At 54.1% G+C, this 19255-nt stretch overlaps 9 protein-coding genes across 9 annotated transcripts; 4 read left to right on the top strand and 5 right to left on the bottom strand.

The window, feature by feature from the left end:
- Positions 1-1009: 1009 nt before the first annotated feature.
- On the bottom strand, positions 1010-3202 carry CTHT_0034630 (uncharacterized protein; the record flags this gene model as incomplete). The annotated part of the gene is made up of 3 exons (XM_006693833.1): positions 1010-1382; positions 1446-2956; positions 3023-3202. 3 exons carry the CDS (start codon positions 3200-3202, stop codon positions 1010-1012), a joined length of 2064 nt encoding a protein of 687 aa, XP_006693896.1.
- An 847-nt stretch (positions 3203-4049) lies between these two features.
- Positions 4050-4847, top strand: CTHT_0034620 (uncharacterized protein; the record flags this gene model as incomplete). The annotated part of the gene is made up of 4 exons (XM_006693832.1): positions 4050-4119; positions 4221-4466; positions 4541-4641; positions 4707-4847. The coding sequence occupies 4 exons, from the start codon at positions 4050-4052 to the stop codon at positions 4845-4847; spliced, it is 558 nt and encodes a 185-aa protein (XP_006693895.1).
- A 644-nt stretch (positions 4848-5491) lies between these two features.
- CTHT_0034610 (uncharacterized protein) lies at positions 5492-9668 on the bottom strand (the record flags this gene model as incomplete). Its single annotated transcript, XM_006693831.1, has 5 exons — positions 5492-7620; positions 8500-8863; positions 9023-9058; positions 9127-9223; positions 9319-9668. 5 exons carry the CDS (start codon positions 9666-9668, stop codon positions 5492-5494), a joined length of 2976 nt encoding a protein of 991 aa, XP_006693894.1.
- A 622-nt stretch (positions 9669-10290) lies between these two features.
- Positions 10291-10985, bottom strand: CTHT_0034600 (transcription initiation factor iia small chain-like protein; the record flags this gene model as incomplete). The annotated part of the gene is made up of 3 exons (XM_006693830.1): positions 10291-10409; positions 10486-10751; positions 10942-10985. The coding sequence occupies 3 exons, from the start codon at positions 10983-10985 to the stop codon at positions 10291-10293; spliced, it is 429 nt and encodes a 142-aa protein (XP_006693893.1).
- A 396-nt stretch (positions 10986-11381) lies between these two features.
- Positions 11382-12263, top strand: CTHT_0034590 (proteolipid subunit-like protein; the record flags this gene model as incomplete). Its single annotated transcript, XM_006693829.1, has 5 exons — positions 11382-11439; positions 11508-11542; positions 11623-11714; positions 11785-12093; positions 12152-12263. The coding sequence occupies 5 exons, from the start codon at positions 11382-11384 to the stop codon at positions 12261-12263; spliced, it is 606 nt and encodes a 201-aa protein (XP_006693892.1).
- A 291-nt stretch (positions 12264-12554) lies between these two features.
- CTHT_0034580 (uncharacterized protein) lies at positions 12555-14636 on the bottom strand (the record flags this gene model as incomplete). The annotated part of the gene is made up of 1 exon (XM_006693828.1): positions 12555-14636. One exon carries the CDS (start codon positions 14634-14636, stop codon positions 12555-12557), a length of 2082 nt encoding a protein of 693 aa, XP_006693891.1.
- A 970-nt stretch (positions 14637-15606) lies between these two features.
- CTHT_0034570 (uncharacterized protein) lies at positions 15607-16270 on the top strand (the record flags this gene model as incomplete). Its single annotated transcript, XM_006693827.1, has 2 exons — positions 15607-15820; positions 15891-16270. 2 exons carry the CDS (start codon positions 15607-15609, stop codon positions 16268-16270), a joined length of 594 nt encoding a protein of 197 aa, XP_006693890.1.
- A 34-nt stretch (positions 16271-16304) lies between these two features.
- CTHT_0034560 (putative GTP binding protein) lies at positions 16305-17496 on the bottom strand (the record flags this gene model as incomplete). The annotated part of the gene is made up of 3 exons (XM_006693826.1): positions 16305-16976; positions 17037-17362; positions 17433-17496. The coding sequence occupies 3 exons, from the start codon at positions 17494-17496 to the stop codon at positions 16305-16307; spliced, it is 1062 nt and encodes a 353-aa protein (XP_006693889.1).
- Positions 17497-17982: 486 nt separating this feature from the next.
- CTHT_0034550 (uncharacterized protein) lies at positions 17983-19173 on the top strand (the record flags this gene model as incomplete). The annotated part of the gene is made up of 3 exons (XM_006693825.1): positions 17983-17992; positions 18059-18385; positions 18458-19173. The coding sequence occupies 3 exons, from the start codon at positions 17983-17985 to the stop codon at positions 19171-19173; spliced, it is 1053 nt and encodes a 350-aa protein (XP_006693888.1).
- Between the last annotated feature and the right edge of the window lie 82 nt (positions 19174-19255).

Below are 19255 nucleotides of genomic sequence, written 5' to 3'. Positions count from 1 at the left end.
CGGTTGTAGGTTGTAGGTTCTGGGTCAAAATTGGGCAGGTGGGCAGCGGGTGGGCAGGCCAGGTCGCCAGTCGCCGTTCGCCAAGCAGAACACAGAACGCAATCCTAGCTCGCTCTCGCTCTCACGCTTCCACTCAGCTCTGCAGTCGGATCACCGAGTGAAAAGACGGCGAGGAAAAAGGTGAAAAAAAAAGACCAAAAGGGATCAAAGAAGCCCCGTAGCTTCTAGCGAGACCAGAGAAACCAAATCGCGTCGCTGTCGCAGCAAGCTGGATGGAAGTCGAAGGCTCGGAGTGAGGAGTACGGAGTGCAGAATGTATACGCAGCGCGGATATGTCAAGACGAAATGAGGTGAGGGTTGGATGAATGAGTGGATGGAGGATTGTTGTGGACTGCACACTGCACTGCACGCCAGTGGGCTTGCCCGTGGGTGAGGGTGCCCAGGACCCAAGTGGTGTGCTTCAGCTTCCTTGCTTACATTCTCGTCTCACCCTTGCTCGCCGCCGTGTGGCTGCTGTCCCCCGGTGGTCCGTGCCGCACCTTCCCCACCGAATCTCACTGGACAGCTGAAAGCTCGGCGCTCCATCGAAGGCTGGAGGGCGGTCAAGCTGCCCCGCCCACCAGCTTGGAGGCCCAGCGCTCGCTGGTCGGGAGGGCACCTACCATTATGAAGGTGGGGTAGAAGGCGGGAAATAGGGGTAGGTGCCTGACATAAGGTAAGTAAGTACCTATTTCTCAAGGCCTCGGGGGTGATTTACTGGCAGTCGTCAAGGGAATCAGAGAAACACGAACGGCACCAAATGCATGCAAGTAGGTACCAATTTGATGATACAATCCAAAGCAGACACTCTACTCTTTGTATATACCTATCCCAGAAGCTCACTCCGCCATGGCCCAAACACATGGGACGTTTGTATCCGTACGGAGAACCTTGTCTTCTCCCCCGCCAGCAGGCCATCCTACCTAACCCCAAGTTAAAACACGTCGCGTCGCGCCAGATTACTTAGCGTTCAAGACAGTCCCAAGCCTACGGGGGCATTAGTCTGCCCGTCAGACGCTGCAACTATACCCGTGCCGGTACGGAGGTTCTGTCCGACGAGACTCGTGAAATCCAAACCAACGTCGAACAACGTGCCGGCATGCTCTAACGCAGCGTCCAAGCATCGAGTCCATATCTCACTGCCCTCCTCCTCGCCGCTGAGCTGCCGGGAGAGGATCGAGTTGAAGGCATCTACTTCTTCCTTAGCCCACTTGACGCAGGCGCTCATCATAGGCGCTGGAAAGCACGCCTGGAAGCAGCTGACCGTGTTGCGGATAAGGGTGAAGTAAACAAACGCGATCTCCCAGATGTACTGTTCCAGGCTTCCCTGGAAGATGCATTGTCTGTCTACTGTTAGCTCTTGTGGTACTCTAGACTTTTACGATACCATCTGATTATGTGCTTACCTGGACCGCTTCTGAATGATTTCGCTGCGGGCCTCCAGATAGGCCTCACGAGCCCGGTCCTCAAAGCCCAGTCGGGTCAACCATGAAACGTTGGCCTTTGTCTTGACCTTCTGATTGTGGGTAGTAACAAGCTCACGGATCAGCAATGCCGCCAGCTTCATCCGTCTCTCGTCAACCTTGAACGAGATGAAGTCTTGCGCAATTACGTTGTGCTTCAGCCCCTGTGCAAGGTTCCTGAGTTTCTCGATCCGGGCAACTGCCGGTTCAATCTGTTGGAGCGCAATGTTGATATCAAGCTCATCCATCTGGCTCTCTACCCAGCGCAAGTTTTGTTGTTTGCCGTCCACCTCGATAAGCATGTCCTTGATATCAGATAAGGTCTCAAGAAGCTCCGTTTTTTGCAGCAGGCCGGGGTCGCGCGAGGCAAAGTAATTGATAGTTTCCTTTGCCTTGTTAGTCGCCTCCCGTTCTGACTGGAGAGTTCTCCGCAGCTCCTCGACCTGCTTGCGAATGTTGAGCAGCAGTGACGCCTTTTCAGGGTCCCCTGGCTTTTCAGTTCGGTATATGAACGATTCGTTGCCGCCGCCGCGGATCATGATGGCATCAGCAAGCTTGTTCCTACCACTAGAGGAATCGCTCGGCCCAGCCATATCAACAATTTCCACGTCCAGAAGATGCCAGCAACGATCAGCAACCAGCTTTGTCATCGGCGCACGTGAATCGTTCGGGGCGTCCACTTTCCTCTTCTTCCGTGAAGCGATCAAGATATGGTCATTGAGCAAGAAGATCTGCATTGCTCGCCTCGACCGATAGGTAGCATTGTCCAGCTCTACCCACAGACCAGCATTTTGGACGACATGCCGGCCCGGAGAGTTAGGAAGAAATTTTTGTGAGCCCTCAACGGTCTTGTACAGCGCCTGCATTTGGGCGCTCCAGAGAGCAGTTCGATCAGCAACCGAGCTTCGCTTCTCCCTTTTGCTCAATCCCATGGGAATGTCACCATCGAAGCCATGTCCTCCAACACTGTTGGAAGCCGACCGGAGAGCGGTAGTGTTGGCCTTGAGCTCGGCCATCAGGTTCCGAAGCGTCCGCATTTCATTCTTCAACTTCTCTGCTTCCTTGCTGATCTTGATAAACTGTGTACGGTTCTGGTACACGCTCTGCTGGAGGTCGGCAGATGCTCGGCTCTTGAGGTTCCGCAGAGCAGCCTCATAGTCGCGGATTTCGTCCTCGGTAGCATCGCTGAGTATGTTGGCAACGTACTGGTCGGCAGCGAGCGACGGGTCTCGGAGAGCTTTGATGTCCACCGGAATGCCTGGTCCGCTTCCGCCTGCACCTGCAGCCCCGGCTTCTCCCCCATCTCTCGATGGGGGCGCGCGACGGTCCTGGTTCTGGGCTTGCGCATATCTCTCAATGCTCGGAAGTGATGGCACGGGGGGAGGCGCAGTGGCAGAGGGATCAAAATCAGCATTGAAACGAGTCGAGTACCGGCGTTTCACTAGATCTGACGTCTGCGACACACATGGCGGTTACATCACTGCCAGTCTATATATTAGATACAGGATGGTTAAGCACACCTTTGCGCTAGCCTGAGGAGGAGGACGAGGCCGAGGAATTGGGGCCTGATCAGCAATAGACGGACCTGGGGGGCCGCGTCCGCTTCCGTCATCCTGGAGGATGGGACCGGAGATTTTAAGCGGACGGTTCTTCCTTTTCCCCCCGCTTCTTAGCGAAATCTTCGAGCGTTCTTCCGACATGGCGGCGGGCTTGGATCGCGTGATCTACCACGTGTAATTGGGGATGGGGAGATGGAACTCGACGCCTGGAGAGTTAGCTTTGTGAGTGCGCCCGAAGTTCGATTGGCCAGCTAGAGGATGCGTCTTGCTGTGGCCAACTTGAAGGTGCTGTAGCCACAGCTGTGGTTTGCACAGCTTTGCAGGTGAGGTTGGTTGCGGACTTGGAGTGGTGGAACTGAATAGCTTCGGGTCGCGAAGCTCGGTGGTGATGGGTCAGTCCGCGGGTGCAACAGCAGCAGCAGACGTGCAAAAGTGTCCTGGTCCCCAAAGGCATGCAACTGGCGCTGGAATCACAGTGGAACAATAGAGGCAGTGGGCCCCTGGACCCGTCGGGTGTCTGGAACGTGGAAGCTGTCGGCTTCAAGGTTGTCCACTTGCGGGGCCAGAGGGCCAGCCAGAGACGCAATCCCTTTGTGTGGGGCACACACACAAAAGCGTGGACCGCTTCAGCCGCGTGCCCTGTGCGCCACGACAACGCGGCGCTGGGCGTGCTGGCGGGCCACGGCTGCGTTTTGAGGGCTTGGCACGGACGTGTGGGGCTCGGCCGGCAACGGGATCCAAGCCTTGGACAGGGAAAAAATTACAACTGCTCTCCGAACGACCGTTGAGCCTTTCCAACACTAGACCGTCGTCCAGCACTTGCTGCCCTATACCTTCATATAACGCCCCGATCTCCCTCGTCCTGCGACCTGCGTCTGCGATCCTTGCCTACGTTTTCCTTTCTGCTTCGAAGCCGGTCCCGCCATCAACACCCCCACTTTTTCTTTCTATCCTCGATTCATCGTCTGCACATTGCACATCGCCAACCATGTCGTCATCACCAAGTCCTGCCATTGTTGCAACTGCCGCTGTCGCTACGCTCGCGGCTGGTGTTCTTGGTATGCGTACTCTCTGGCTCACCCGTGGCCAAGCCTTTCTGCTATCGAATTTGACCTCAGGGACCTGAACTCGTTCTGACCTGTATCTCCCCCACCTGCAGCCTATGCCGCCTACTTCGACTACCAGCGGCGCCACAACGCTGAGTTCAGGAGACAGCTGCGTCGCAACGAGCGCCGGCAAGCGCGCGCTGAGAAAGATCTGGCCGAGGCCAGCGCAAAGGCCCAGCGCCAGCGTATTAAGCAAGCTGTCGACGAGGCCAAGGAGGAGGGCTTCCCCACCAGCGCTGAAGACAAGGAGGCCTTCTTCCTTGAGCAAGTCCAAGCCGGAGAGATGATGAGCGCTGATCGTACGTCTGCCCTCGGCCGTGTGCCATAATCTCATTTTCGGGAGTCTAGGCTGACATGGTGGTTCTCTTTACAGCCTCCAAGCATCTTGAGGCTGCTCTCTGCTTCTACAAGGCCCTCAAGGTCTACCCGACTCCCGGCGATCTGATCAACATCTACGACAAGACTGTCTCCAAGGTACGAGAAGCATTCATGCGGCTGCCACGGGTCAGTTTGTCCTTATGCTTACACCTGACTTGTAGCCTATCCTGGACATTCTCGCCGAGATGATCGCTTATGACTCCAGCTTGCGGATTGGTACCGCCTACACGGGCCCCGCCGGCGTCGACGTGGCCGATCTGATGCGCGAGATGGGCGCTGTCCCCGGTGTTGGGCTGGACTAAATCTAGTGTAGCCAGCCTAGCTCAGAGCCACTTACACACACCACTTCATCTCAACCCCCCCTCTCTCCTCCCTCGTCCAATACCCAACCTCAAACTTGCCTCTTTCCCTGGGGTGTATGTGCGTCACGGTCCGAGCACTCCCCAGTGGAACTACAGGCAAGATCCGACTTCGTCTTTCTGTCGCTGGCACGGGACAAGTCAGTCAGTTAGTCGGACAGTCTTCATGGATATGGGGACGTCATAGCTCTGACTCTCTCCCACTGATCGACATGAACGAACCTCACATGGTAGTGGTTGTACGATATGTGACACGACCCCCTCATGTCCTACTGCTGAAGGAATATGGGAATCATTTCTCGTTTTGTCATTCTATTAAGGCATGTAAAAGATGTATGATGTATATAAATCGGACCAGGAGGGTGGCGGCATTGTTCGAGGTTGCTTTTGACTTAGGTAATGAGATGCGCACTCACATCATGCTCCTCTCAGCTGGAGACAGAACACCTATGACACAGGAAATGACCTTGTACGGCCGACTTGGGTCAAGTGTAGTATTTTGTGCCATCATCACAATCCTAACAGACCTTTCGTCTAATGAGACACGCAAGTAAACCAGATCCGATATGGCCCAGTTTCTTACTGCCTTACGCCGCAGCCTCGATCGGCCGCCCCTTCTTGTCCACTCTCTGATCACGCGGATCGAACCCTCCATTCCCCCACAATGCCCATTCAGGAGTCGGAGGACCCATGTAATCTTCAGGGCTAAAGTCTCCATCCGGGCCCTTCTCCTCCAGCAGTTGGAAGAACTTATCATAATCAATCAGCGTGTGCCACTTGCCATTAACCTTGAACCGCTCACTGGCCAAGAGAATGCAGCAACTGTGCGCATGCTCGGCTGCAATACCATACGCCAAGCCGCGCTTACGCAAGGCTTTCTCCAGGGTGACAACGAAGTCGCACACCTCTTGATAGAAAGGTACGTTGGCCATCGTCAGCCCCGCGCTGCTGGACGTGGACGTGCCGCAGTACGTGACACCCTTGACCTCGACAAAGCAAGGCAGACCCCGCTCTACCAGATCGGCGTAGCCCTCGACCTCGTCCTCGATGTTGAAGCCCTTGACCAGGGTCAACCGGAAGACCGTCCGCTGCTGAAAGCGGCGCTCGCGAAGGATGTCAAGGCAGCGCTGGAAGCGCTCCCAAAAATCGCGGTGCAGGGGGCGATCGATACGGCGGAGAGACTCACGGTTGGATGCATCGATGCTGACGTAGAGCTGTGTGACGTGCTGCAGAGCGGCAAGCTGGTCCGGATGCTGAGCGTTGCAGACAAGGAATGATGATATACGCTCAGCATGAAGCAGGCGCAAGAACTCATTGATGTGGGGGTAGAAGATGGGCTCGCCGACCAGCGAGAGGGCGCAGTGCCGGATGCGCATTGCTTCCGCAAAACGCTCTGCTCGCACGCCGGGCACACCACGCATCATTTTGATCTTTTTGTAGTGCTGTTCCTTGACACCGTTGAAGATGAGATCGGGAGGGTCAACGACCCATCGCCAAGAAGTGCCGACAGGGTTGGTGCCATGCCGCCAGCAAAAGATGCACTTGTTGGAGCAGGAAAGGGATGGTGTTGTTTCCATGCATTGGTGCGAATTAATACCATAAAAGGAGAACTTGTAGCAGGAGCCACGGCCGCGGAGGGCAGACTTTGTCCAACGGCAAATCTTCACGCCGGAATGTGACCCAACGATGGAGTATCCCTGCTTCGTCAGGGCCGTATAAGTGGGCGAATTCTTGGGCACCATCTCCTTGACAGTAGTCGCAAGTTTCTTCGTCCCCGATGACTTCCCTTCCGTAGTGAAATCGATCGCAAGGGGCACCTTGCTCCCTTGCTTTTTTCCGGAGGAGCCGTCAACCTGCGATAGCTCCAGGATGCGACCTATATCCTCGACATCCTCAAGGCTGTCAGATCCACGCGACTTAGAAGACGAATTGAGTTCAGGTCCATCCTCTATGAACACCTCGTCATCATCACCAACTTCACGCTCATCATCACTCTCTATCGGGTCTCCTGAACCAGGGACACCCTCGCCTAAACTACCGGTCTGCTCGAGTTGCCTCAGGACGTCGACCACTCCCGACTGCCATTCGGCCAGTCTATCTTTAGCGTCACGCTTCCAATCTCCCATCCCCAGGGGGAATGCGCGCTTCCGACCACTCAGCTTTGCCATCCACTTATCGACCTCTCTGGCTTGAAAACAGAAACCTTCCTCTTCAGTAGGCCATCCCTCGCTATCGCCAAAGCCAAAAACAGAGTAGCCGAGAATCGGAGAGAGAGGCGATGTGTCGATACGGAAGTCGTGGTGTGTCTCCTTAAGATGTTCAAGGAAGTTGTCATTAATGCTGTCGATGTTGTAGCTTGGAATCAGGAGAAGATAGAAGAAGTCCACATCCGCGCCGTCAGACTTAGGGGGAGTGATGAAGTACTCGTCATAGTCGATCTCGGCCAGGTCTAGAACCTTCGGCTCTAGAAACCAGCTATCTGATTTGTCGCTCGCCTGACACAATAAAAGCTTGCCTAGCTGCTGGGTAAATAACCTTGCTGCCTTATCGGTACTGGCTGTTAAGGAGGAGAAGAACACGAGGACCTGGATCTTCCGGCGTGTTTTAACCTCGGGGTCTGGGCTGCCATGGCCTTTCTTCGTGGGGACGCCCCTAATCCTTTTCGGTCCTTGCTTCTGCTGTTCATGTTTCTCAGTTTGCTTTTGTGTCTGGGGTCCTGATTGTTCAAAAGCATTCACTTGTTGATCGACTGTAACGGCGGCTGTGATCTCCCGTTTGGCTCCAGAGTTTGGCTGTTCGTTTCTAGCATTGTATGTAATAGAGGATGTAGAATGTCCTGCCTGCACTTGGCTGGACTGAATGTATATCCTCAGAACAGCCACGACAAATAACGTTGTTATGATGATTGGAATCCGGTGTTTATGCCAGAGATCAAGTGCATCTGCGGTTCACAGTTTCCGGTTAGCTGCTACTTATTCCATAATTGCCTTCAACTTCCAAGAATACCTACAGTTCACAATCTCTGACATCACGGGGGGGCCACTGCCCCTTGGATCTGGGGACATGACTACTTGGAGCTCCCCTGACAGCCGCCGAATGTTGGAATAGCTGTTTGACTGCCACCGGAGTTGAGGTTGTCGTTGCCGCCAAAGGTTTTTTTGGGGGGCCATCATGAAATCCCCACTCTGCCCCGCACTAAAAGTTGCGCCAAGCATGCCAAGGATATGCGGATCTGTACTCTTTCCCCAGATGGGACCTGACCCTGGTAAGCGGGGCAGGAGAGTTGCGACAAGGCCGAGCGTCTCACATATTGAAAAGCGATGCGCTAACAGTCACAACGCAATTGACGGCAAAAATTGCAGAATATATAATCTGTATATATCGGATGATATCAAATAAAGTATGGTCACCGCTACAGCCAATATGTGATGTATCATCCGTATTTATTTATCTCCACGATGGTTTTGGTATTGGGGAACGTTTGGCTAGGTAGACAAGACTGGTCGAGAAAACGGGACCATCAAACATGATGGTCAAACAAAAAACACTTATAGATGTCCAAACTTCGGGGAGTATTCATTTCCCCGTCACGAACTCCCATCGAGTGATCTGAGATCAATGATATCTTCATCCTCGTCCATTTCCACCTGCGGTGTCAGCTTGTTCCTCGCGCCGCCGCTTGAAGGGCCCATCTCACCGTCCCCCGCAGACGTCAGCACGGAAGCAGTCAAAGATTGATCTCTGTCTAGGTTCTTTGGCCCCCCTTCATCCTTGCGCCCAACAATGACATTGCCAGCGACCAGCAAGGCGGCGCCTACCCACCACAAAGGGGGCAGGGCCTCGGAGAAGATAACGGAGCCAAGGATGGCAGTGATGACGAAGTTGGACGATGTGTTCATAATGGAGACCTGTGTTGTCGAGTTACCCTTGGCGAGTGCAGCTGTGAAGAGTGTCCACATCTAGATTCGTGTTAGGATGTGTCTGAAGTAAGATGTGTCTTATGGATGAGGGAGGTGTAGCATTTTAATCACAATGTACATGTTCCACAAAGCTGCAGAAAGCAACATGATCCGAATGGATCAAATATGCAGGTTATAGCGGGTATGTGATGAACTTACCACACCGTTAAAGGCTAGGTTGAGAGCAAAGAAAATCTTCATCTCACAGTCAGCCATCTGCAGTGGAACGATTCGCTAAAACGATCAATCTCTAGGCCACTCACAGCTCTCACAATCAACTCAATCCATCCCTCGATGCTCTCAAAACCCAACCCACGAGCAACGCTCTTTGAAAGGGTGGCCGTGAGTTCCGTAGTGGTTCTTAACAATTTCCACATCGCCGTCAGTCTTCTGTTGGCTGCTCTTGTTGACACATCCCTGATGATAAGCAAGCAAACAACCCAGCTAAGACTCACAGCTTAGCAAAGACGCCGTTAAACGCAGCGCATGCCCCGCTTGAAATGGCAAGCAGGATCCATTGATTGCGATATGTCCAACTCACTCGGCCGGATGAGGAGAGGAAAGTTTCTGACTGGCGTTGCCTGAATTCATCGTGATGGGTGCCATATTGGTTACCAATGAACGGCCTGCTTTCCTCACTGTCGCGCCCCGCTAAGGGTGGCGAAGAGTTCATTTGGTACTGTAATCTAGACTGTGCAGTCCGCTTCTTCAGGGCTTGATTGTGCGGCTGACTGGGGGGGGGAGATGAAGATATGACAGCGGTTGGTGCTCTGCCTCTGTCTGAAAGCGGGTGGTCGGTAGACATGTTGACTGGCAAAGACACGCGCAACTTGCGCGCTTAGATTACATTATATGACCATTGACTGGGCTACCTACTGATCGGGCATTCGGCCTAAGGTGGAGCACCGAAAGAGACCCGCTGGTTTGGTGTTGCCGAGCAGGGGATACAGACCGTTGCAGCCGTGTGGATGCCAAGAGATGGGGGTCACAGTGGGTCGGCAGCTCAATAGAAACTATCAGCGATGCTAGAGCACAATTTTGTACACCAAGCAATATTTATTATGAGCGACAAAGAACAGATCAGAGCAAAGATTTGCGGATGAGAAGGCAATATAACGTGAATTCCATAAAATGTGCCCATATATTAGCCGGATGGCCTATTGTGCTTGTTCATCACACAGGGGTACCATTTTTTGGTCCCGGTATCTGGAAGTGTCTCTCAACCTTGAAAGTTTCTTTCTTGCCAGAACGCCATGACCGTAAACGCCATTCCGATCCCGCAGACTTGTTCTAGTAAGTTATGTGATATCAAAACTGAAACCAAGTCCCTTGATGAAAGAAAAACCAACGCGAGCACCACCCAACGTAAAGAGACTCAGTGCTGTATAATCACTTCCGCTCACTGCCAGCCAAACAATGTGGAAGAATTACTGCTTCTCCTCGGCACGCTTGGCGCTGCAGCTAACGATCTTGATCTTGTCGGCCTGGATGGTCTGGCCAGCATCGTTCAGCTTAAAGTGGACATTGCGAATGAGGAAGGTCCAGACTTCATCGCAGAAGCGATATGTATCGAGCGATCCCTACAATTCGGGAGAAAAACACCGACATCACGTTAGCCTTACTCGCTTTAAAACGGGTAGAGAGGTTGTCTAATAGCGTGGGCTGGAGAGCATCCCTTGAGCTAGCAGACATAACCCTCCCCCACAACAGCAGCAACACCGCAACACGAGTAGTAATCACCTTGAATGTCAGGCGCGCCTTGACCTTCTCCGAGAGAGTTTCGGCAATAACACGATCAAACTGGGAGAGAACTTTCATGGCCAACTGAGGGTCGATCTGCTCGTTTCCGATCAACTCGTCCAGCGCATCCGTAAGGGTAGCGCCAAGGCTGCGGGCCCAATGCGATGTCAGCCATCCATTCCTTTCGCAGACGTTTCACAGGTGAGGAAGAGCAAATCGGTGCATGACAAGACGAGTCCGAAGTGATGCGAAGTAATAACAATCGCGGAAAGGCAGATCGGCGCAGATGCGCCGAGTGGCAAACGACAAGCGGGCTCATAGAGGCGGGCAAACTATACCTCCCGTGACGGTAGAGATCGTAGAAATTGGTGCCGCTGGCCATTTCGAAGTTTGGAAGCTTCGCCGTAAATTACGTGCGGACGAGGGCGACGTGGGGTGGAATAAGTTACGAAATAGAGAGGCGGCAACAGAAACCAAAGTGCCGTGAGTTGCGCCAGGAGCTCGTTATGGATTGGACAAGATGCAGGTTGACGTTTGCGCGGGATTGGGGCCCGCTTATCCATATCACGTGATTAGTTTGACATATGTCTTGGCAGTTGGTGGTTGACATGCTATCGTACTGCTGGGGGCAAGCAGCAAGGCGACCAGTACATCGCTGCAGGGAGCTTTGTTGTTGGAAAACGACACCTCGTCTCGTGCGCTGCAATCCCACTCCCCGACCAATTCTACGCCGACCACGCACGATCTGTCCGAGTGCCGCGTGGAATCTAAGTCAAAGATGAGCTTAAAGTACGGAGCTGGTGGAATAGCGTCGACCCTGGCGGTCGTCGGAGCTTGTGAGCAGCGACTCCTCCCCTCTCGACGATGACGCCAAAGGTATGATGTTGCTAACGTGATTACACAGATATGCTCTTTACCGGCAGTGGAGAAACCTTCAACGTATGAACTTCCTTTACTTATTGTTAAAGCGATTCCATCAACCCCGAGTTCGCGATTTGATACTCACCACCGATCTCTAGGTCGGTGACTTTCTCGAGTCCGTCTCTCCCTATGCCTGGGCCGACTTGGGCATTGCGCTCTGTATCGGTCTATCCGTTGTAGGCGCAGCATGGTACGAATCAAACATCCTGTCATGTTACGGAGGAAGCAGTTGCAAATTCTAATACATCAACTCAATGCAGGGGCATCTTCATCACCGGCTCGTCAATCCTGGGCGGCGGCGTCAAGGCCCCACGTATCCGTACCAAGAACCTTATCTCTATCATCTTCTGTGAGGTCGTGGCCATTTACGGCGTCATCATGGCCATCGTATTCTCTGCCAAGCTGAACCCCCTGCAGGGAGAGGCTGCGTACTCGGGTGACAGCTACTACACTGGCTATGCCCTGTTCTGGGCCGGCTTGACCGTCGGCATGTGCAATCTCGTCTGTGGTGTCGCCGTTGGCATCAATGGTAGTGGTGCTGCGCTTGCCGATGCTGCCGATCCCACGCTGTACGTCCCCTTTCCGAAATGTGTAGCGAGACGGACATGGGCGTTGACCAGTATGCAGGTTTGTCAAGATCCTGGTGATCGAGATCTTCAGCTCCGTCCTTGGCCTCTTTGGGCTGATCGTTGGCTTGTTGGTTTCCAACAAGGCCCCTGAGTTTGGCACAACGGTATAATACGTCGTTCTCTAGTCTTGTCTACTTGACAAACGCGCATTTTTCCTCAAACCATCACACCACCCCTCTACCGAGACATCAGACTGCAGTAGCGAGCAGGCCTGTGTAGGTTCATGATCACCGGCGTTTTTGGGAAGACGGGCTTGGGACGGTCAGTGGGTATTGGTCGGCATTACATCTCGGGTGTAGAAGTGTTACATAGCTGTACAGAAACGAGGTTCGTCGCAACGGTCATATATTACAATATTTGGTTTCGGCTCATTTACTTGCACTCCGGTCCACGTCTGTCCACTACTGGGCGTTACTTTGGATGTTTCCCATCAGTAGTGCCTCAACTCTTGTACCCTTCTGTAGTGGCTCGGATCCAGAGGGCATGCAAAGCAGGGCGTTGGCCTGCTTCATGCTACCGACCCGTGAGCTCCTCTGGCTTCCTGTGCTGCTGGCAGTCAGCCTCCCATCGGAGCCAATAGAGACAACTGCCCGGTGATACTCCGGCCGGGCTTTGTCCAACACAAAATCATGAGCGAGCGTGACGGGGACCTTGGGCAAGCCGGGAGGTGAGACTCCTGACATATGGTGCAGCGCCGGCAAAACAAAGAGATAAAATGTCACCAACGCAGAGGCTGGGTTTCCCGGTAGTGCGAAGATGACTTTTGACACCCGCTCCCCAGCGTTGTTCTTGACCGGTACTGTCGCAAATGTCGTCGGCTTGCCGGGCTTCATATTGACTCTCCCAAAGTGGATCGTGCCGCCCAATGACCGCTCAATCGTCGGCTTAAGGAGATCCAGCTCTCCCATGGATACGCCCCCCGTGGTGATCACCACATCGACTTCCCTTAGCGCAACTCTTAACTTCTCTTCCAATGTCCTGGCCTTATCCTTCACGATGCCTAGGTCGATCACGTCATAGCCACATTGCCTGACTGCTGCCATCAACGAGGGCCGATTTATATCTCTCACCTCACCCAGCCTTAGGTCGCCCTCCTTATCATGCTCGACAATCTCGTCCCCCGTCGACAACACGCCCACCACAGGCTTCGCATACACCATGAGCTCCTTTATTCCGACACTGGCCAATAATCCGATCTCTCCTCCTCCTGAAGAAACCCTCTCTCCCTTCCTCAGTACTATCTCCCCCTTCCTCACATCACTTCCTACCTCCCTGACATTATCCCCAGCCTTAACCCCTTCCGCCAAAATGCCAACCTCCTTCTCTTCCGTCCCATCCTCAGTCTGCGCCGCAAGCACCGTATCCTCAACCATTACCACAGCATTCGCGCCGCGTGGCAGTGCCGCTCCCGTCGTGATTCGCACAACCTGACCCTCTTTCAACTCAAACTCTTCGGTCGGACTAGCATGTGACACGCCTACCACTGGCCAGACTCCCTTGAGATCAACCCCAGCCCCGGCCTCGGACTGCTCCTCGCCTGACGCTGCGTCCGGCACGACGACGGCATATCCGTCGACGATGCTCGCTCGGAAAGCGGGGACGTCCTCGGCTGCGTGCACATCCTCGGCGGCGACGTAGCCGACGAGCGAAGGGTCGACTTTGTGGAGGATGGGAGTTGGCTTGGGGACGTGCTGGGCAATGAGGCTGAGTGCGTCCGAGACGGAGAGCATGGGGTAAGGGGATGAGCGATGTCGACGGGTCGGGCCGAGGGATGGGTCGTTGGACTTGGGTTCGGTGCTGGTGCTGGTGCTGGATGCTGCGGGCGTGGGCGTGTGCCGGATGGGGGCTTGATGGCCATGAGGGCAGTGATGATGATGGTGGTGAGGGCGGGAGTGAGAGGAGTGAGTCTTAGCTTGTGGCGAAGCCATGCCGGCTTCCTGCTCCAGCTTCTTCACGCCTCCAGAATGCAAGGCCCGGGAACTAGCTCCTGCAGCCTGCAAGCAGGCATGTGGCAGGGTCTTGATAACAGCCTGGAGATTTTCTTTGGCCGCCTTAGGGGAGCCAGGCAGGGTGATGATGACCGTCTTGTTACGGACGCCGGCAACAGGCCGCGACATGACGGCAAAAGGAGTGACAGCCAACGAAGCAGCCAACATGCCGTAAACTAGGCCGGGGGCCTGCTTGTGCAGGAGTGGTATAACAGCTTCAGGAGTGTGATCCTCAACGGCAAAGCCGGTACCACCACTGGTGACTATGAGGTTCACAGGGTCGGCGTCGTCGGCCCAAAGCATGATCTGCTGTTGAATGTGGGTGACGACATCACTGACAATCTTGGCTTCGCTGACAGTCCAGCGTCCGCCACCGTCCTGGTCGAACACTTCTCGAAGAGCAGCTTCCGCGGCATCTGTCGAAGGATCCTGGGCTGCTGTCGTCGAGACAACCAATATGGCCGCTCGGAGAGATGCTGGTTTTGACAACGACATGTCGTGAAGGGCGTCTGCCTGGCAGATGTCGGTCTTCAGATATCGAGCTCGGTTCAGGCGTTTTTGACTCTAGGGCCCTAGTTCCTTGGATTCTTTGTATGTACTTTGTTAGATCTGACTTGTGGGTTTTGCTTGTTGATCCGGCTTCAACAGAGCACTACTTGAAGACGACTCTCCTTCAACGAGTAGTCTACTGCCCTGCCGTACGGTTAAAGGATGAGCTCTAGTGTCGTAGTACGGGCAGGTATGATCCTGATGATAGCGGGGCCTATCATGACAGCCCGCGAGTATCTTCCCCATTCAGCACCATTTGACCAATTGTGTCTCCTCGGAAATAGTGAGCTTGTTATGCACAGACCACCGGTGGTCCGAAATACGCGGCCGGAGCCGACCACGGCGATGCGCAAGTGTCACGGAGAACGGAAATACTCGAGTTCCTTAGCACCAGCTGACGTCGAAGGCATGTTACCAGTCTCTTGCTGATGCAGAGGTCGTAAAAGAAACATGAGATAAACGAAAACCCTCAGCTCTTGGGCACTGATCGAGATAAACAATTACACTGCAGCTGTCATATTTACCTCACTAACAGGTCGATCAAGCAAGCACCAGAATGAACGCTTGGATGTATTATAAACGAGTAGATTGGACTAACTTTTGGTTTCTGATGCTTGAGAAAAAAGACTAACAACAGAATAGAATGATTCATTTAGCGAAATGCTACATTAGCGTTTAACCCTCAAGAGGGCTTGTACGCTGTAACTGTCATTGCTTGTCAAAGTTCTATTACTGTAAGGGCTTCCATTTGTCACCGCGACGGTCCCGCCAAGCATGTGGGTTCAAATTAAGGTTATCGATAAGCCGCCAGAACATGCCCCAGACCTTTCGCTGGACAGGAGCCAAACCCGGACCGTAGAATCTCGAATGGACACACTCTCTCTCGCATTACCCATCTAACCCATGAACAAACACTATGGTGCGCCTCAAGGACCGTTACCTTTTGGTTAATATCATCTATACCGATGTGCTCCCCGGGCAGTCTAGGGCATCGGTGCCGGATGTCCTGTTATACAACCAGCCGACAACGGGCGAGCTAAGGCCACAGATGCTGGTCAAAGCTATTCGCGGCGAAGTGGCAGCGCTGTTTGGTGACTGTGGTTCTGGTGCCGTGGACCGCAGTTTACAGGGTATGAAACGAAAGCTTTTCTGCATCTATCATCGCTATATTGCTAACATTTTATGCTGACCTGCTCACAGTAAAATACCTCTCTCCCGCGACGTCGACCTTCATCCTCCGCGTCTCGCGCGCACACTACCGGCTCGTCTGGGCCGCACTGTCATTCATGAACCAAGTGCCCGTAAAGAACGGGAGGCCATGCATCTTCCGCGTCGTCCGCGTCAGTGGCACCATGCGCAAGATCGAAGAGGAGGCCGTCCGTCGCGCCAAGCTGCTCATACTCGCCGCCAAGGACGAGATGGCCAGCAAGAATGGCTCATCTTCATCGTCAGCTGACGCGCTTGGCGCGCTTCTGCGGAGCGACTCGCTGGCTTCACGCACTCTCGCTGTGCGCAGCGGTCAAGACGATTCGGGGCTGGTGTGTGGGTATGAGGATAAAGACACGTCTGGCGATGGGTGATGAGGCCAAAATGGACTCGCTGCAGTTCCAAAGGTCACTTCTTCTTTCGTACTACCTTGATGCCACTATCTGGAACAGACCGCGTCGGCGCCGACCCTGATGCTAAGGCATCGAGAATGTCGTTCCCGCCCATGGCTTCCGCCTGTGCCCGGGCTTGTTCCTCACGTAGTTTGGCCTGTTCCTCCTCTTCCTTCCTCTCCAGTTCGTCATAGAACTCCTTGTTATCGATCCACCGGTCCTGGAGATCCTGAACATCCAGCAACGACGACTCATTTCGCATAGCAACCTGCCACACAGAGTCGTTCGCTCCCTCGGCTCCAAAAACATATCCGCCGGCACGATCGATGACGCGCAAGAGATGCATCATGCTCTTTTTGTTTTCCACAGCAAGTACCTCGAAACTAACCAAACCAAATCGCTGGACCAGGTCTGCAATCGCCTGATTTAGACGGCCGAATTTTTCGCTGCGCAGCGCAGGCGACTCCTGCTCAAGCACGGGGATGAGGTAGTTCAGATCTTGTACCTCTGTGTAGAAATCGAGGTTGAATGGTAGCGGATCGTATTGGTGCAGCTTGTCGATCTTGCTAAGCACGTTGATATGTGGAAGGTCCATCTGGAGCATGGCGCGTAGGGCAAGCAGCAAGTTGGAGATGTAGAGCGACGGCTGCGTGAGACAGAAGCAGTCGGAAAGGTGAACGGAAACAAGCTTGGTTGGCAGAAGTCAGCGAAGGCACCATGAAACTGAAAACGACTGTGGTATACACACTCTGTAGCCCATCTTCTGCAACTTGTGTATGATGTTGCGCAGTGATGTGTGGTGTGTGTACAGTTCGACTTGGCCGGGGCAGTCGAACAAGATGTAGTCCTCTCCCAGCTCCTTCAGCCCGGTTTCGAGCCACTCAAAGTTGTGCTCCAATTCTTCCAGCGCATACAGAATACCTCCATTGGGGCCCAGCCTGTCGTCCGACATGATCTCCTCCAGCGTCACTAGGTCGCGGATATCGAGGGCGCAGGGGTAGCTGGTACGGTCGTTGGCAGGGTCGAGGTTGACAACAGAACATTGGCGCCCGATCGCGCCCATGAACTGATGCACTAGAATGTGATGGGTTAGAGTACCAGGACCTTGCGACAAAACAATTGTGGTGTCAAGCAGTAGGCTTACTGCCATCGCAATAGGTGCTCTTCCCCGCGCCCGGGCTACCTAGGACGAGTTGTCCGAAGGGCATGGTGTGAACGGAACCCGATCAGGTCGCTCTTGTTGTCTGTGTTTGTGTCGCGGCTTGCTTGCGAGGTATGCTGTCAAACCTTGAGGCTATCTGATACCTCTAAGTTGGATCATGGTCTAAGTGTTCGTCTTGGATTGGTGTTCTGAGAGGTTCAAGTCCATGCCCCAATACCCCGCCAAAGGTTCCATATGCGACTGTCGATGGCATGGAAAGCTGGCCCCACAGTGATCGTGGGACCTGATGTTGCCAGAGTGGGCCCACTACATTTTTGGGGGCTTAGGGCGGTGACATGCGGCAGAACCCCACCGTTGTTTACTACGTACCGCCTGCTGTGCCTGGAGACGAGAGCTTGGCTGTGGCAACGGTGCATTTGCTTGTCGTGCTGATTGCAGATTGACGTTTCCCGCTGAGCAGAGGGGAGTCGCGACAGGTCCCAGATCACGAAGCCGCCGCGCTCCGTCTTCTTCACACACCCTCTTCGATACTATGGCTCCAGGTGCGCATTCCTTATGAAAAACCAAGAGTGCCATTGAACGCAAATAGCTGACTAGACACCCTTTAGCAACGCAATTTGAGGTGGCACAGCCCCCGAACGATGCCATCTCGGCCATCGACTTCGCCCCGGAAGCACCCCGGTTTCTCGTCTCGTCCTGGGACAAGAATGTCTATCTCTACGAGATTGCCAGCGGCTCTGAGCAGGCGACTTTGATCAATGCCTTCGAGCATCGCGCGCCAGTTTTATCCGTCTGCTTCGGCGCCAACCAAGATGAAGCCTTCACCGCGGGCATGGACCGCCAGGTTAAGAAGCTCAACCTAGTGACGGGCGAGCAGACGGTTCTGAGCAAGCACTCGGAGCCTGTTCGCTGTGTGGTATACAGCTCAGAACACTGTGAGTCTTGGTTTTCCTCTCTCTTCATTACATACCATCAGTACCAAACTTAGTTTTTAACCCAACCTCCAGCCCTCCTCATCTCCGCCTCCTGGGACAGCACCCTTCATGTCCACAATGCCGCCAACCTTTCCCAGCCGCACATCACCATCCCTCTGCCAGGCAAGCCACATGCCCTAGCCGCCAGCCGCACCAAGCTCGTTGTCGCCATGACCGCTCGCCTGGTGCATATCTACGACCTGCCGACGCTATTGAGCGCGGTGCGCAGCAACACCCAGACCCCTCCTCAACCCTGGCAACAGCGCGAGTCTTCTCTCAAGTTCCTCACCCGCGCAGTGGCATGCATGCCCAACGACGCCGGGTACGCGACCTCGAGCATCGAGGGCCGTGTCGCCGTGGAATGGTTCGACGACAGTGCCGAATCACAGGCACGCAAGTACGCCTTCAAGTGCCACCGGCAAGCGGCTCCAGAGGCGGAAGGCGGCGGGGATATAGTGTATCCTGTGAATGCGCTAGCGTTCCATCCCATTTACGGGACATTCGCCTCTGGAGGTGGCGACGGCACTGTTGCACTGTGGGATGCTGAGGCCAAGCGCCGCATGCGTCAGTACCAGCGCTTCCCGGACAGCGTGGCTGCTCTGGCGTTTTCACGCGACGGGCGGTATCTGGCCATCGGCGTTTGTCCTGGCTTTGAGACCGGAATGGAAGACTACAGCGGCGAGGGGAGAACGAAGGTATTTGTACGTGAGCTTGGTGAAACTGAGGCCAAAGGTAAGGGCGCGAAATAAGTAGAGTGGGAGTGTAACGTTATGCTCTAGATCATTTATCGTTTTATCTCGGTTCTTCGTGTATGGGATATAAAAAGAGCTG

This window comes from Thermochaetoides thermophila (genome assembly GCF_000221225.1).
Source record: "Thermochaetoides thermophila DSM 1495 unplaced genomic scaffold scf7180000011816, whole genome shotgun sequence".
Lineage (NCBI taxonomy): Eukaryota > Fungi > Ascomycota > Sordariomycetes > Sordariales > Chaetomiaceae > Thermochaetoides > Thermochaetoides thermophila.
The sequence above is the reverse complement of the archived record's forward strand: the minus strand, read 5'-3'. Positions and strand labels throughout refer to the sequence as shown.